This window comes from Ixodes scapularis, unplaced genomic scaffold (assembly GCF_016920785.2).
Source record: "Ixodes scapularis isolate PalLabHiFi unplaced genomic scaffold, ASM1692078v2 PGA_scaffold2__306_contigs__length_199485367, whole genome shotgun sequence".
NCBI classification, from domain to species: domain Eukaryota; kingdom Metazoa; phylum Arthropoda; class Arachnida; order Ixodida; family Ixodidae; genus Ixodes; species Ixodes scapularis.
In genome coordinates, this window is record NW_024609857.1 from 55,095,343 (window position 1) to 55,109,115 (window position 13,773).

The following is a 13,773-nucleotide window of genomic DNA, read 5'->3' on the forward strand; positions in this document are numbered from 1 at the left end:
TATCAGAGCAGAAAGTTGACTAGTTATATAATAAATTGAAGCAGTCTCCAACTGATGAAACATGTAACTACTGCAGTGCAATGCGAAATTGTACACAAGAAAAAGGTGCATTACAACTAGCGGGTGATTTTCTATTTGCATTTCGAAACTTTTTGTAAGGCTGCTGCAAGCCTCGCTTTGCCTTCGGCAAGTAAGGAGTTTCCACTTTCAATATCTCCAAACAGACACTGAGACATACAACATGCGTACAGTGCTGTAAGTGTTGCCGAACAATTCCGAAGAACCGCTTGCCACCGTTTTACTGGTTCCCGATGAGCCAGATTTTCATCAAAAATAAGCAAACATAAAGCAATGGATTGCAAGCGTTTCAGCTGGTGCCTCTGTCGTGCAATCATGTTCGCAGTCACGTGAGGGGAACTTCGGTACAGTAAAACCTCATTAATTCAACCCCCGCTAATTCGGAAATTCGGATTATTCAAACTGCCGATCCGGTCCCGTCAAACGTATGTATTAGTCAATGGCAGCAAACGCTCATTAATTCGGAGAGAATGCGGCGCCCTCAGGTTAATACGGACGAATGCAGGAGGTGGCGCGAGCTACCATACGTTCCAATGTGTATGACCGCTATCCATCCGAGGTGCACACGTGGTTTCTCCGGTTTCCCCACAATTCTTCGCTCTTCCGGCTCTCAGTGTTTCGCACCAGTTTCGCTCTGGATTGCCGTGCTTTAGCGCGCTACTCTCCTGGTATGGAAGCGGCAGAAGCATAGCTGCAACCACCGTGGCTGCAACGGAAAAAGGGTAGCGCAAGTGACCGACGACCGGAATGGCAAAATCGTGACACGAGGGGCTAATGTTCCCGAGCGCGTCAATAGCAAGAGTGGCCGTCATGTTTCATGCCTCAACGCGGGGATCCTAAAGCCCGCCATTTTAACAGCTCTCTTATCCCTCAATTTTTCGCCGTCCCCCCTGGCGTTGAAAAATGCAATGTGACTGGCACTCTCGCTATCGGCGCGCTCGGGAAAAATAGTGTCAGGTGTCGCGATTTTGCCGCTCCGATGATTGGTCAAATGTGCTACTCGTTTTCTGTTGCTAAGAATTTAGCGACGAAAGCGGAAATACTGAGGGCCTTGAAGGACGGCGTCTCTCGACAAGTGATGGAAAGTTACGACAACAAAAGAAGCAGTCTGGCGACGTACACGAAAATTGAGGCCAATATCCTACAGGCTTTTGAGAGCGAGAAGTTCAGCGCGAAAAAAAAAAGCGGCCGTAGAAGTTGGTGCGCCCGAAACTAGAAGAGGCCTTGCTGTGCGAAATCGTCAGCGCATGGGATGCGTAGCTCCGACAGTGCGAGTGTGGTGGAGCACTCGACCGCACTTAGGAAAGTTGCCGTCTCCGCCCAAGTGTCGTCCAGAAAGCGAGCGGTAATAACAGATTTCTTCTTAAAATAAAGGTATGTCACAGGGAAACTTTTTCGCACAGTTTTTCTTTTGTCCTTTCGATAGTTCGACTTTCGGATAATTCGGACATTTTTGCAGGTCCCATGAGATCCGAATTAATGAGGTCTTACTGCAGCTCGCAGCTGCACCTGCTTCGTCGCACAAGCGGAGACGTCTGTTTGACCGAAACCGAAACCATGCTACTCCGCTCCGTCGCCAACTGATTCCCACAATTGTATGCAAAATGCAACTGTCCAGCATACGACCAAAAAAAAGTCTAGCAGCGCGTGCTTACCAGGCCGGCAGGTGAGATAAACAAGCAGAAAAAAAGAACCTGAGCGCATCGATGCAAGACATAGCGAGCCAGGGTCAAAAAGTTCTGGAGCGCTTTGTGCAACGACTGAATTCGAGACAAACAAGCATGCTGTCTGGGTTCAAAGTGCAGATATTGCCTTCTTTGCTTTAATTCACTTCTCTTCACTAACTTTTTTCTTTTGCAACAGATTTTTCATGTACCGGTGTCCCTCTCGAAAGAAAGCCCACCGAGAAAAACCTAGGTAATCAATACTTCAACACAGCAGTCTGAGTTAAAGAGGGATTTTTGCAGTAGCGTATGATTTAAACAAGAACAAGAATGTTGATGACCTTGCGGCAGTCTTTATGTTTCAGTTTAGAAAACGTCATATCTGCAGCGACGTGGGGATGACAACACCAGACGTCGTGCGACCACAGTGGCTGGAAGGCACGGGCCAAATATAGTTTTCCCACGGCCGTTGCTTTCAGGAGCAAGTGCTTCAGCTCACAAAGTAACTCCCGCCGTGCAACAGATGTTGCGACAGACGTCGGCACCCGCATTGAGCAGGTCCTTGGCTTTACGGAGGAGAACAAACATGTGATGTGCTCAAAGAGCAGGCTTGAGGCATGGTGGAAAGTCCACTCGGGATATTTCAGAGTGACTACGAACCATTTCTGACTTTCTAGTTCCTTTTATTTTCATTATCTTTCTCTTGATCTTTTTTTCTTTATTGGCATGTCTATTCTATAGATACTCGTTAAAAAGAGCAATTGCCGCCAGAAATATATACATATATGCATACACATACAACACGACATCATGGCATGGCTGGCAAGCTAGTGTCGGAGCGTCTGCACACGTTAGCGTGTATTGTTGCAAAAATTTTAAAAAGAGGCGAGATGAGACTTACGAGACGACGAGAGCGCGAAACGAGAGACGGCAGGAAAAACCATGCAAGACCGGACGGACGACTGATGCAGGATACTTTGTGTCGTGCGGCCGCTTTCGCCAAGTAGCTCATGCATGATCAAATAAGGTACTCAGTTTAGTTTCAGTTTTGAAAGGCAACCGAAATTGGCCCTTTGGCACAGGCTTGGCGCAGATTGCCCATATCTTAGCAAAATGTTGCAGGAAGTATCAGGGTTTGCCCCTTGGCGCAGTTTGGCACAATTGGAGCAGCAATCACATCACTGTGCTCGATACATGGGGCAACTCACCCAGGCAACAATGGGGGCACTTTTCAGATCTAACTTGCCAAAGAAAGTCATCCCTGAGCATAGGACTACAATGCAACTAGTTGGTCTGCCTTCAATACATAAGCTCACTGTTTTCATTGTCACTCAGGTATCTTGTAAGCTTTATTTGTGTCTGCACAGCCAAGGTAGCAGTGGAGGCAGGCAGAAAGCTGGCACGGTGAGTAGGACCTTTGAAAGATGCACTTTGTCATTTCCAACATTGCAGTGACCATACTGTGGATGGCACTGAGGTCACCAAAGAAGGAAAGATTTCCCACCTGTACAGTCTTTCCAAGGTAATCGCCCCTGCGCTCCTTGTTGATGACGTGCTGGTAAATTTTGCCAGTTGTGATGTTGTTGTCCCTGTGCAGGGTGATGTCCAGAAACCGCTCGTAGTTTCCCAGGTCAAGGTCTACCTCGCCACCATCATCAAGCACATAGACTTCACCTGAAACACAAAACATGATAGGTTTATTATTATGATTTGGTTACATAGATAAACGAGTGTTGCTGTATTGTTTCCTCTTGCATGTTATGTATATCATATAGTGTGCCTAGGTTCCAGAATGTTTACAAATGCCCGATCAGAGTCACGTAGTTCAGGGGCTGCGTTTGCAATGAGCTGCAAGGAGGGGATGAAAGGGTTAATTGGCTGCAATCATCTCAGCCTGCTTTCCTCCTTGCCACATGACAATGTAATGCACATGCCATCAAAATATTAGATTTCCGACACTCTTCATGGTTTGAGTTGCTGCCTCTCTTAAATCTAGGCTCTCTAATATCTTATCAAACAGCCAGCACCCCTGCCTTCTGTGCTTGTGTGTCTTCTGATGACTACCAGCCAGGGGTGGCACAGTGTTGTGCACTGTGGCATTAAAGTGAACAATGCAGCAATGGCCAACAAGCAACGGTCGTTTTCATCTACGCAACTAAATCCTGCCCTGGGTGCTGGTCACGCTAGTGACGCCATTGCATTATAGTCAGATACAACATAAGAAAGACAGTGCAAAAGGAAAAAGGGCGCACACAAGAGAAGCCGTTGTCAAATTTGGGAGTTTTACGTGCCAAACCTACGACGGGCATCTGGCACGCCCCAGCAGAGGACTGAGGATTAATTTCGACCACCTGGGGATCTTTTGACGTGCAACCGAAAGCTCGGTTACACGGCGCCTTCTCCGCAATAAGCCTCCGTCATATTGCGGGCACCTCGATCGGGATTCGAACCCGCCAAAGAGAAGCCGTTGTGGAAAAGATGTCGTTCTTCTCCACTTCAGCTTTCCTAGTATCCGCCCTCTTCCCCCTTGCACTGTCTTTCTTATGTCGTATCTAACCCAGTATGTAAAGTACACTCCTTCAATGTCATGTCCATTAACCTGACACTCCCTGTACAGTCCGTCAGACCTGCCTTTGCCAGTGAAATGACAGATGGGAACTTGTTGTATCTGCCTTAAAATGTCTGCTATTCACAATGTTAAAGGAGCTGTGCAATGATTTGCATGTTGAAAGAATTTGCATCTTCTGCTTTTGACATTGTTTATCTTGTCACAAAGGACAGAAAACACATCTCCTTCCTTTGAAATGTTGCGGTACTGCCGCGTAATCGTGAGGCAAAAATTATAATATTTCCTAACCTGCAGCCGCGAGGGGCGGCCACGAGAAACACGCAGCGTGACGTCAAAGGGGGACTTCTAAAAAGATAGCAAATTATAAAATACCTGCTCGATAACAGGTAATTTTTCAAATAAATCTTGTTGTTTCAACATAAATATAAATGTGTCAGAAACGTGGTATCATCGACAGAACTTTTATTATATGGAGTTTTAGTGGCGCCATCTATCCGAGGTCAACAAAACCGGTAGCAGGGGACAGGGGCAGAGCCGGAGGAGGATGGCCGGACCCAGGCGAGACGTTCCTCCTTTCGCCATCAGCGATTGCGCTGCGCAAGCACGCGGTCACGTGGTCGTGAGCAGGTGAGTTCTCGCTGCTCACTGATGGCTCGAGAGAGAAAGAGCTTCACCAGAACCCCGCGCGTTCTCCTTTCACATCACAGCGCACGTGACTCGGAAGATGAAGGAGTTGAGAGGTGCCAAAAACCTCAACCTGTGTCAATTTTTAAAATAAAAACTAGGATATGCAGGCAAAAGCGGTTTTTTGTTCTTTACTTCAGAAAGGTCGAGACACCAACTCCCAAATTATTTAAACAAAGCACTGAAATAGTTGCACAGCTCTTTTAAGAGCTAGCAAACTCCTAGGCAGCATAAAATGATGCCATCAGTACACAACAAAAAGAAACAAGAGCAAATATGGCAGTGGGCACACACCTGAAGACCAGTCTCAAATATTTAGGTTTCCCACTGGAAACTTGACAATGGTACTACTGCTTTTGCCATTGTGAGGAGCCCTTGTTTTCACTATTTTGCACAATTCCTTTTGTAAGATACTCAATAAAATTTTGATCGAGTAGTGAATACATTGTACCCGGCTTAGCATACGCTCCTCTACAGTCTAGCTGATATCAAACAAGTAAATGTTGAGCTGGGATATCCAATAATTGGAATACCGATGCACTCTCTACACTAAGTCTTGGGAATGGCGACTATAATTTCAAACGAAGAGAAGCAAACGGCACCAACCGTGCTCATAGGGTGAGAAGGTCCCGGCATCAATGTTGATGTATGGGTCAATCTTAATAGAGGTCACTTGGAGCCCACACGCCTTGAGAATTGTCCCAGTACTGCTGGCAATCACCCCTTTGCCAATGCCGCTGATGACGCCACCAGTCACCAGGATGTACTTCATGGCCGCCACTGGGGGCTGGAGATTGGGAGGGGTGGCTTAATGTTGTTCAGTTGCACAAAGTCTCACGCCTGTTTTTGTAAGAAGGAACCAAAAATCTCGTTAAGTCAAGCTTAGAAACGGAAACATTGGTTTGAACAGACATGGGATAATTTTAAGGAATAGACCTAAAGAGAAGCTAAAGCGGTTTGGTATTTGAAGAAACACATTTTAAATCATTTTCATTTGACCTCCAGGACCACGAATATCGAAATTATTTTTTAATTTGGTGCATGGAGGCTGCAGAAAATCATTTTCAAAGTACTGCTGAAGGCCCTCCTTCCCAGAATGTGACGTCACAAAAGGAGTCTTCGGAATCTCTGTTCTCACGCATCTTCAGTACCTATTAAAGATATGCACACACGCTCTTGCTATTTTTAAAAAGGGTAGAAAAAGACATCACGAATGGTGCCAGTGAGGGGTAATATAACTGGCAAGCTTGCGATTGCACGCACGGCCCTCGAGCAACATGTGCTTGGCGGCCGAAAGATTCTCTTATGACGTCATGACTGGTTGGAGGTTTTTCATATTTTCTCCTGTTTAGTTACATCTTCAGGGAAAACAAACGTGATACTCAGATTCACGGGATAAAACTACGCTAGAATCAAGCTCTATCTCTTTTTTTTTAAAAAAGGGTTTTATCTTCCCTTTAACACTTCAATACGTTTGTAACCTGTCTGAAACATCCTTATTAACAAACACGTTTGTCACTGACACTGGTTCAAACATGTGAGGTGTAAGGCATACATTGAGGATGATTCACCTTTGGTAGACCAAATGCCCAACTACAGGTGTCTTCACGGTGCTATGCGGAGAGCAAGTCGTCTGCTTTTTGCGCAGGAGTTGCAGTGGCGTCAGAACGATGCCGAGCTTTAATTGGCTTTGATTGAAAGGACAGTGGGTAGACCTGAATGCCAGATGCCTTGAGGTCTACCCACCATTTTTTTTTAAACAGCCAATAAGAGCTCGGCATTCTGAAATCATTGTAACCCCTGTGCAAGAAGTAGATGAACTTGACTCTGCATACCAATGTAAAAAAAAAAAAGATTGTGAGCGAGGCAATGAATAGAGTGCAATTAAATTTTTCCCACAGGTGTCTTTAGATGATGCATCTATCATGTTCAAAGTTTAAAAATGTAGGCTTCGGGGGAAAAATTCAAGAAAAGAAAAGCTTGCCATTCCTGTACAAGAAAACCGGAAACAAACAGTGTGGTTCACACTGCTACTCACAGATCACACCTCACAAGTACGAACCTGCTTTCAGATGTCCCTCTCGAAGAAACTTCCTAATTTTTGTTCGAAGTGGCGTTGTTCTGAGTAGCAGTGTCATAATTCGTTTACCATTTTCTCCCTGAGCATGAACAGCAAGTTTTTTGCATTCTTCCACTTACTTTTCCGGATACCTACGTTCGCAACATTTGAGTAGAATAAATGCGCCACCTAAGGACGCAATTGTGGAAAGTTTGACTGTTATTTAACGACTTATGCGCATTTTTCTCACGTCGGAATAGCACTCCAGGCAGGACAGCCTGTAGATCGTTGTTTGTCGTGTGAGATCGGTGTCATTTGTTGTCGACTGTGCCTGCGGCTGCCATGTCAAGCACCGGATGGCCCAGATCATTTTTCACCGATACGCTATCCGCCTCGCGACTACGCAATCATTTGGGACGAACACGTGGTTGGGCTAAACATTTACCTCCGCGAAGCAACACTCGAGGTTTCGGCTTACAGGGTTCTAACTACGAACAGTAAAGACGAAGACAAAAGGAATCGTACGGTTATATTGTAAAGCTGATAAACGGGACCGCACTTCGGGGTTTGGATTAAAAAAAGAAAAAAGGGGGGATGCGGAGACAAGAGAAAAGTGACCCCAGCACCTTGAGGGTGCAGGGCGCTTCTGACCATCATTCAACACCTATTAAAAATACTTGAAGGGCCCGAGAAGAGCAAGCGTACTTACAGGACTATATCTTAGGACTTCGCCTTTGGCGATGGACGGCAAACCGGCCAGACGTGGCCCAACAAGAGAAGCGAGTCGCAGGCCGCGCGTCATTCATTTGCAGCAGCCAGCCAGCCAGCGCGCTCATGATGATCATTATGGCCTTGCGTCGCCTGCGGTCGGCGTCGACGGCAAAAAAAACAAACCAACGAAATTAAGGCATTTCGTTCTTCAAAGCAATACAAATTACTCACTATTATTAAGTTCAAGGTAAATACTATGTGTTACTTATGATAATGTACACTTACATTTACCATTTTAATAAATTAGCCGAAAGAGTGATGGCAAAAACGCAAAAAGGGAAGCGGGAAGTGCGGAGTTGGCGGAATCGCCATCGCAAAAAGGACGCTGCTCGGCTGCTCGCCTAGCTTGCCTTGCCTGTGTGCGAGATTTCGCGATTTCCCTGATTTCCCGCTCAAATGTTGTAGACGTTGTTTTCGACCGTTTAAAAGATAGTTCGAAGTTCGACCACTTTTTCGAGCCCGAAATTGAAGGCCGAGTCGGCCTCCACCGACTATGATCCTCCGTAACGCCATCGCGGGCCGAAAGCGAACCCGACAGAGCGAAGACGATGGCACCGACCACTCCGGCCTCGATCCCGACGACTTCTTCTTGGATCTGGACGACGGCCTCAACGAATCCAACGACAATTCCTCCGAGGTCGAGTTTGGTGCTCGAGCTCGAGGCAAGCGTCGTCGTGTTGGCGAAGGCGGACGCGGCCGCGGCCGAGGTCGAGGCGGCGGGAGAGGCCGGGGTGCGAGGCGCAACGTCTCCTCCGAGGGCATCACGAGCGAAGACCCGAGCAGCCTGTACGAGATCGTCAAGCAGGGCCGTCATTCGCTGACGGCCGTCGTGGATGACTGGATTGAGTCATACAAGCAGGACAAAGACGCGGCTCTGCTGGATTTAATGACGTTCTTCTTCCACTGCTCGGGCTGCAAGGGTCGCATCACGCCCCAGATGCAAGTGACCATGGAGCACACGCAAATCATACGCAAGATGACCGAGGAATTCGACGAGGACAGCGGGGACTACCCGCTCATCATGGCCGGACCACAGTGGAAGAAGTTTCGGCAGAGCTTCTGCGAGTTCGTGCAGGTGCTGGTCCGCCAGTGCCAGTACAGCATCATCTACGACCAGTTTCTCATGGACAACCTCATCTCCATCCTGACGGGCTTGTCAGACTCTCAGGTTAGAAGCACCTTGTGGTGGCGTACATTTTTATTTTTCTCTTTGTAAAGCATGTTGCTAAGCTGGTTGGTGCATTTCACTACGAATAAAATAGCACAAATAGTGTGAGCTAACAAGGTAGGACATGCACTATCTCCCTTTCTCACGTGAGTGCTGTGGTACGTAAAGGACGAGCATGTTGTTAAGGGTACTGAATGTGAGGAAGGGACGGACAACAACGACAACTTCCATTGAAAGATGTTTGTAGTTATTCTCCATCCCTTGTCCCTGTGGTACACAGTGTTATGCAGCTCTTGACATAAGGTTCAAGGTCTCAGCATTCTGAGCTGCTCTAATGTCTTCTCTTAATCTCCCAAAACAAAAGAGCCTAGAATGGATAAACATAGCACAGAAAACACGCTGAATTACTTACTCCTTTTTGTGTACGATATCTACAAAAGGAAGGAAACGGTAGTGGACATCACTTGTTGTAGCCCCCGGGCCGCTTGGTCGCCGAATCTCCATGCTCGTGGTGTCCCGTGCTGTCTGCTCACGCCGACAAGCTTCTTTTTTATCATTTCGGTAGTACCACTAGCTTGGCTGCTACAGATGCCCCCCTTGGACAAGTGGCCCGGGCCATTTGCGTTGTAAATGTAAAGTAAGTTGGAGAGCTGTTCTGCGACACAGGGGTGTAGTAGTGTCGAGGGCTGTAGTGAAAGCTGGCTTTAGTCGGTCCAGGAAAGCTGTATCTCAACGTCCCAATATGTCACCCAACATAGGATATCTTGGGTGCTGTGGTCCTGGTTCCAACATATTTAATGCACAATATTTACAAAAGGAAGGAAACTGTAGTGGACATCACTCGATGAAGCCGCTCAGTCGTTGAATCTCCAAGCTCGTCGTGTCCAATCCTGTCTGCTCGTACCGACAGGCTTCTTTTGTATTGTTTCGGTAGCACCACTAGCTCGGCTGCTACACACCTGTCGAACATGCTGCCATGCGAGAAAATGTAGAAACTGGTGGATGCAACTGAGGCACTTTTTTCATTTATCAGTTGCGTCTCTTGTTAGCAGATTTTTACTTACTTCAGGTTTGTGTGGCTATTGAGCACATATGTGATAACTAAGCGAACATCTCGTAAGCTAAGAATGTGTATTGGATGTCTCGCAGGTACGAGCTTTTCGTCACACCTCTACCCTGGCTGCAATGAAACTGATGACCGCACTCGTGGATGTGGCGCTTAACCTAAGCATCAGCCTGGACAACACACAGCGCCAGTATGAAGCAGAGCGGCAGAAGAACAAGGACAAGCGAGCTACAGAGCGCCTCGAGCTCCTTATGACCAAGCGTCAGGATTTAGAAGAAAATACCGAGGAGATCAAAAACATGCTCACTTACATGTTCAAAAGTGTCTTTGTGCATCGCTACCGCGACACCTTACCGGAGGTGCGTTCCATCTGCATGCTGGAGATTGGACAGTGGATGAAGAAGTTCCACCAACACTTCCTCGATGACAGCTACCTGAAGTACCTGGGATGGACACTACACGACAAGGTGGGAGATGTCCGACTGCGCTGTCTGCAGGCCCTGCTGCCCTTGTATGCCTCCGAAGAACTGACAAGCAAGATGGAGCTTTTTACAAACAAGTTTAAGGACCGCATCGTCACCATGACCCTGGACAAGGAATATGAGGTTGCGGTGCATGCTGCCAAGCTGGTCATCAGCATCCACAAGTTTCACCGGGAAATCCTGACGGACAAAGACTGTGAGCACGTTTACGAGCTCGTGTACAGTTCCCACCGAGCTGTGGCTCAGGCTGCGGGAGAGTTCCTCAACGAGCGGCTCTTCCAGCCAGACGAGGCGGCCGTCCAGGGGCTGCGGACGCGGAGGGGAAAGAAGCGTTCGGTGAACACTCCCTTGATCCGTGACCTGGTGCAGTTCTTCATCGAAAGCGAGCTGCACGAGCACGGTGCTTACCTCGTTGACAGCTTGATAGAAAGCAACCCCATGATGAAGGACTGGGAGTGCATGACCGACCTGCTGCTCGAAGAACCGGGTCCAGACGAAGAGCAGCTGGACGACCGTCAGGAGACTTCCCTGATTGAGATCATGGTGTGCTGCACCAAGCAGGCGGCCACGGGAGAGCCCCCTGTGGGGAGAGGCCCCAACCGCAAGCAGATGTCCAACAAGGAGATGAAACAGGTGGCCGACGATCGGGTGAAGCTGACAGAGCACTTCATCCAGGCCCTGCCCAGCCTGCTGAGCAAGTACATTGCCGACCAGGAGAAGATAGCCAACCTCATGGTGCTACCTCAGTACTTTGACCTTGAAATCTACACTTCGAGTCGCCAGGAGAAGTCATTAGACTCGCTGCTCAAGCTCATCCAGGAGATTGTGGAGCGCCACGACGACACAGAGGTGCTGGAGACCTGTGCCAGAACGTACGAGGCCCTCTGCAGTGAGGAATTGGCCGTTCACTCACGGTGTGCCGTGTCACGTGGCACCCTCGTAGACTCTCTGGTCGGTCGGTACAAGCATGCCCTGATGGCCTATGCAGAGGCCGGAGAGGAGGCGGACGACGACGACATCTACGCCGTGCAGTCGGCACTCAAGAAGGTCTCCATCTTCTACGTCTGCCACAACCTGGGACCCTGGACCATCTGGGAAGGTATCTTCGAGTTCTGGGTCAAGGGAGCCGGAGAACGCACGCTCTCGCTCGAAGGAGTGCGCCATGCCATCTCGTGCTGCTCCTCGGGCATCATGTGGGACCTGGCGGTTTTAGATGAAGGTAACATCCAGATGGTGCACGTCCACGCCCTCAGGGCACGTTTGCGCGAGTTCATGGACACAATGGTCCACATGCTGCGCCATTGCACGGGAGTCCTTCAAGAGGAAGCTTTTGTCACCATTTGCGACCTACTCATCATCTTCTGCCGCCAGCTGGGCGAAGGAGAGCCCTTCAGCGCACTCGTGTTCGAGCCAGACCGCTCCTTACAAGCCAACCTGAGCGAGTTCATCCAGAACAATGTCTTCGTGGAGGACGACACAGCGGCCGAGGATGAGCAAGACGAGCACCGCAAGATAGAGGAGCTTCACAAGAGGCGCAACTTCTTGGCCTCGTTCTGCAAGCTGGTCGTGTACAACGTCATAAGCGTCCGTCCAGCAGCAGACGTGTTCAAGCACTACGTTCGTTTCTACAACGACTACGGGGACATCATTAAGGCGACCTTGGGCAAGGCCCGTGAGATCAACAAGGTGAACTGTGCACGCACCATGGTGCAGTCGCTCACGTCGCTCTTCAACACGCTGGAGCGGGACCGGCTGGGGAACGTCTCGCGTCAGGACGAGGGCTTCCTGGCCATCAAGGAACTGGCCAAGCGCTTCGCCCTCTCCTTTGGCCTGGACCAGGTCAAGAACAGGGACTCTGTGGCCGCGTTGCACCGAGAGGGCATTGTATTCTCGTGCACTCCGTTCGAGAACCCGCACAACGCACTGGGTCCACCGCCAAACCTGCCCTTCCTGGAGCTTCTCTGCGAGTTCACCAACAAGCTTATGAAACAAGACAAGAAGGTGGTGCTGCAGTACCTGGATCGTCACGTGCAGGCCAAGCTGCCGGCCTCGCGGGCGGACGATTGGCAGCCGCTGCAGCTTTACAGGACTAGCCTGGTTCATGGAGAAGCTGAACAGACCGTGGCCAGGGCCCCAGGACGCCAGTACCGAGGAAGGAAGCGGCAGCGCGAGGACGATGGTCACGTGGGAGAGGAGGAGGAAGTGGACCAGGACTCCGACCGAGGCTCGGAGTCAGAGTTCAGGCACTAGGCATTGCCAAGAAAGCGGCCCTACCTGGGCCGACCCTCTCAAAAAAAGGCACCCAGATTCGTTTCTCTGCTATTGCAGTTTTTTCTTGAGAAGTGTTACCAAAATGTATGTGTGGTGGTGAGGCACTTTGCTAAACCGAATTCGTAGCAGATCTACTTTGTTTTGCTCTCTGTGCAGTCTTGAGATGGCATGTCTAAACTCTTTGTTTGCACAATGCACATTTTAATGGTCGTGTGTACCTGCGAAACCAGCCACGAGGCTGCATTTCTTGTGTATAACATAATATACCCAACCATACTTTGTTTAGGTGTGGTGATTATGAGTTTGCAACTTTGTTAAACCTTTCTTTTTGCTATATCTTTCTTGCAGGATTCTCTTTTTGCCCGACTGAGTGAGACCCATCACGTGGGGCTATCATTCAGCCAAATGTCCTTTTAGCAAAACAGTGAGCATGCCATGTGTAATGCAAAGCTCAGAAAGTGAACTGATCTGCCGTTTGCTTGATAAACATTTTAGCATTAGAGTTCCCTGTTGACAGGTCCCTCCCGGGATGAACCTTGTTTCGTAAAAGCCATTTACATTTGTGGTTACTCACACTATTGCAGTGTATCCCACAATATTATATCTCTATTATTGATAGATCACAGTTAGATCAGTCTCGGTGTTATCAGAACACTATTTATTTGTACATTAATGTTTCCACTTTCCCACCTTTGTAGCTCGCTGAACGACGAATAAAGATGGAAAATTGCTTGTAAGGCTCACTGTTTCATAAGCTCTCCTTCCATGTGCCCATATGTGCAGTGTTGGGTAAAGTCCATCTAAAAAGTACTTGAAGTAAAATATAAAGTAAATGAGAGGTTATGTACAGTAAGTACACTGGGTCCAATGTACTTGAAGTAAAATACAACTTTTTAACACAATCTTTCAGGATGCCTTTTTGTTCACATAGTGTTTTTTGTTGTTGTTTTTTTAACTGATA

The 13,773-nt window shown here is 48.3% G+C and overlaps 2 protein-coding genes across 3 annotated transcripts in view; one reads left to right on the top strand and one right to left on the bottom strand.

Moving 5' to 3' along the window:
* The window catches only part of LOC8025940 (CTP synthase 1), a 54,169-nt gene extending 46,243 nt beyond the window's left edge, over positions 1 to 7,926 (bottom strand). Inside the window, exons 1-3 of one of the 2 annotated variants that reach the window (XM_029978794.4) lie at positions 7,764 to 7,926; positions 5,602 to 5,782; positions 3,247 to 3,416 (exon numbers count right to left, since the gene is read on the bottom strand). In XM_029978794.4, coding sequence (XP_029834654.4) covers positions 3,247 to 3,416; positions 5,602 to 5,782; positions 7,764 to 7,856 — 444 coding nt within the window. In that variant the 5' untranslated portion in view covers positions 7,857 to 7,926. Of the gene's footprint in view, positions 1 to 3,246; positions 3,417 to 5,601; positions 5,836 to 7,763 lie in introns of both variants that reach the window. The other variant, XM_029978795.4, reaches the window with a different exon arrangement.
* Positions 7,927 to 8,108: 182 nt separating this feature from the next.
* On the top strand, positions 8,109 to 13,549 carry LOC8025935 (cohesin subunit SA-1). The gene is made up of 2 exons (XM_002400409.4): positions 8,109 to 8,993; positions 10,143 to 13,549. Exons 1-2 carry the CDS (start codon positions 8,319 to 8,321, stop codon positions 12,789 to 12,791), a joined length of 3,324 nt encoding a protein of 1,107 aa, XP_002400453.1. The 5' UTR covers positions 8,109 to 8,318; the 3' UTR covers positions 12,792 to 13,549.
* Positions 13,550 to 13,773: the final 224 nt, after the last annotated feature.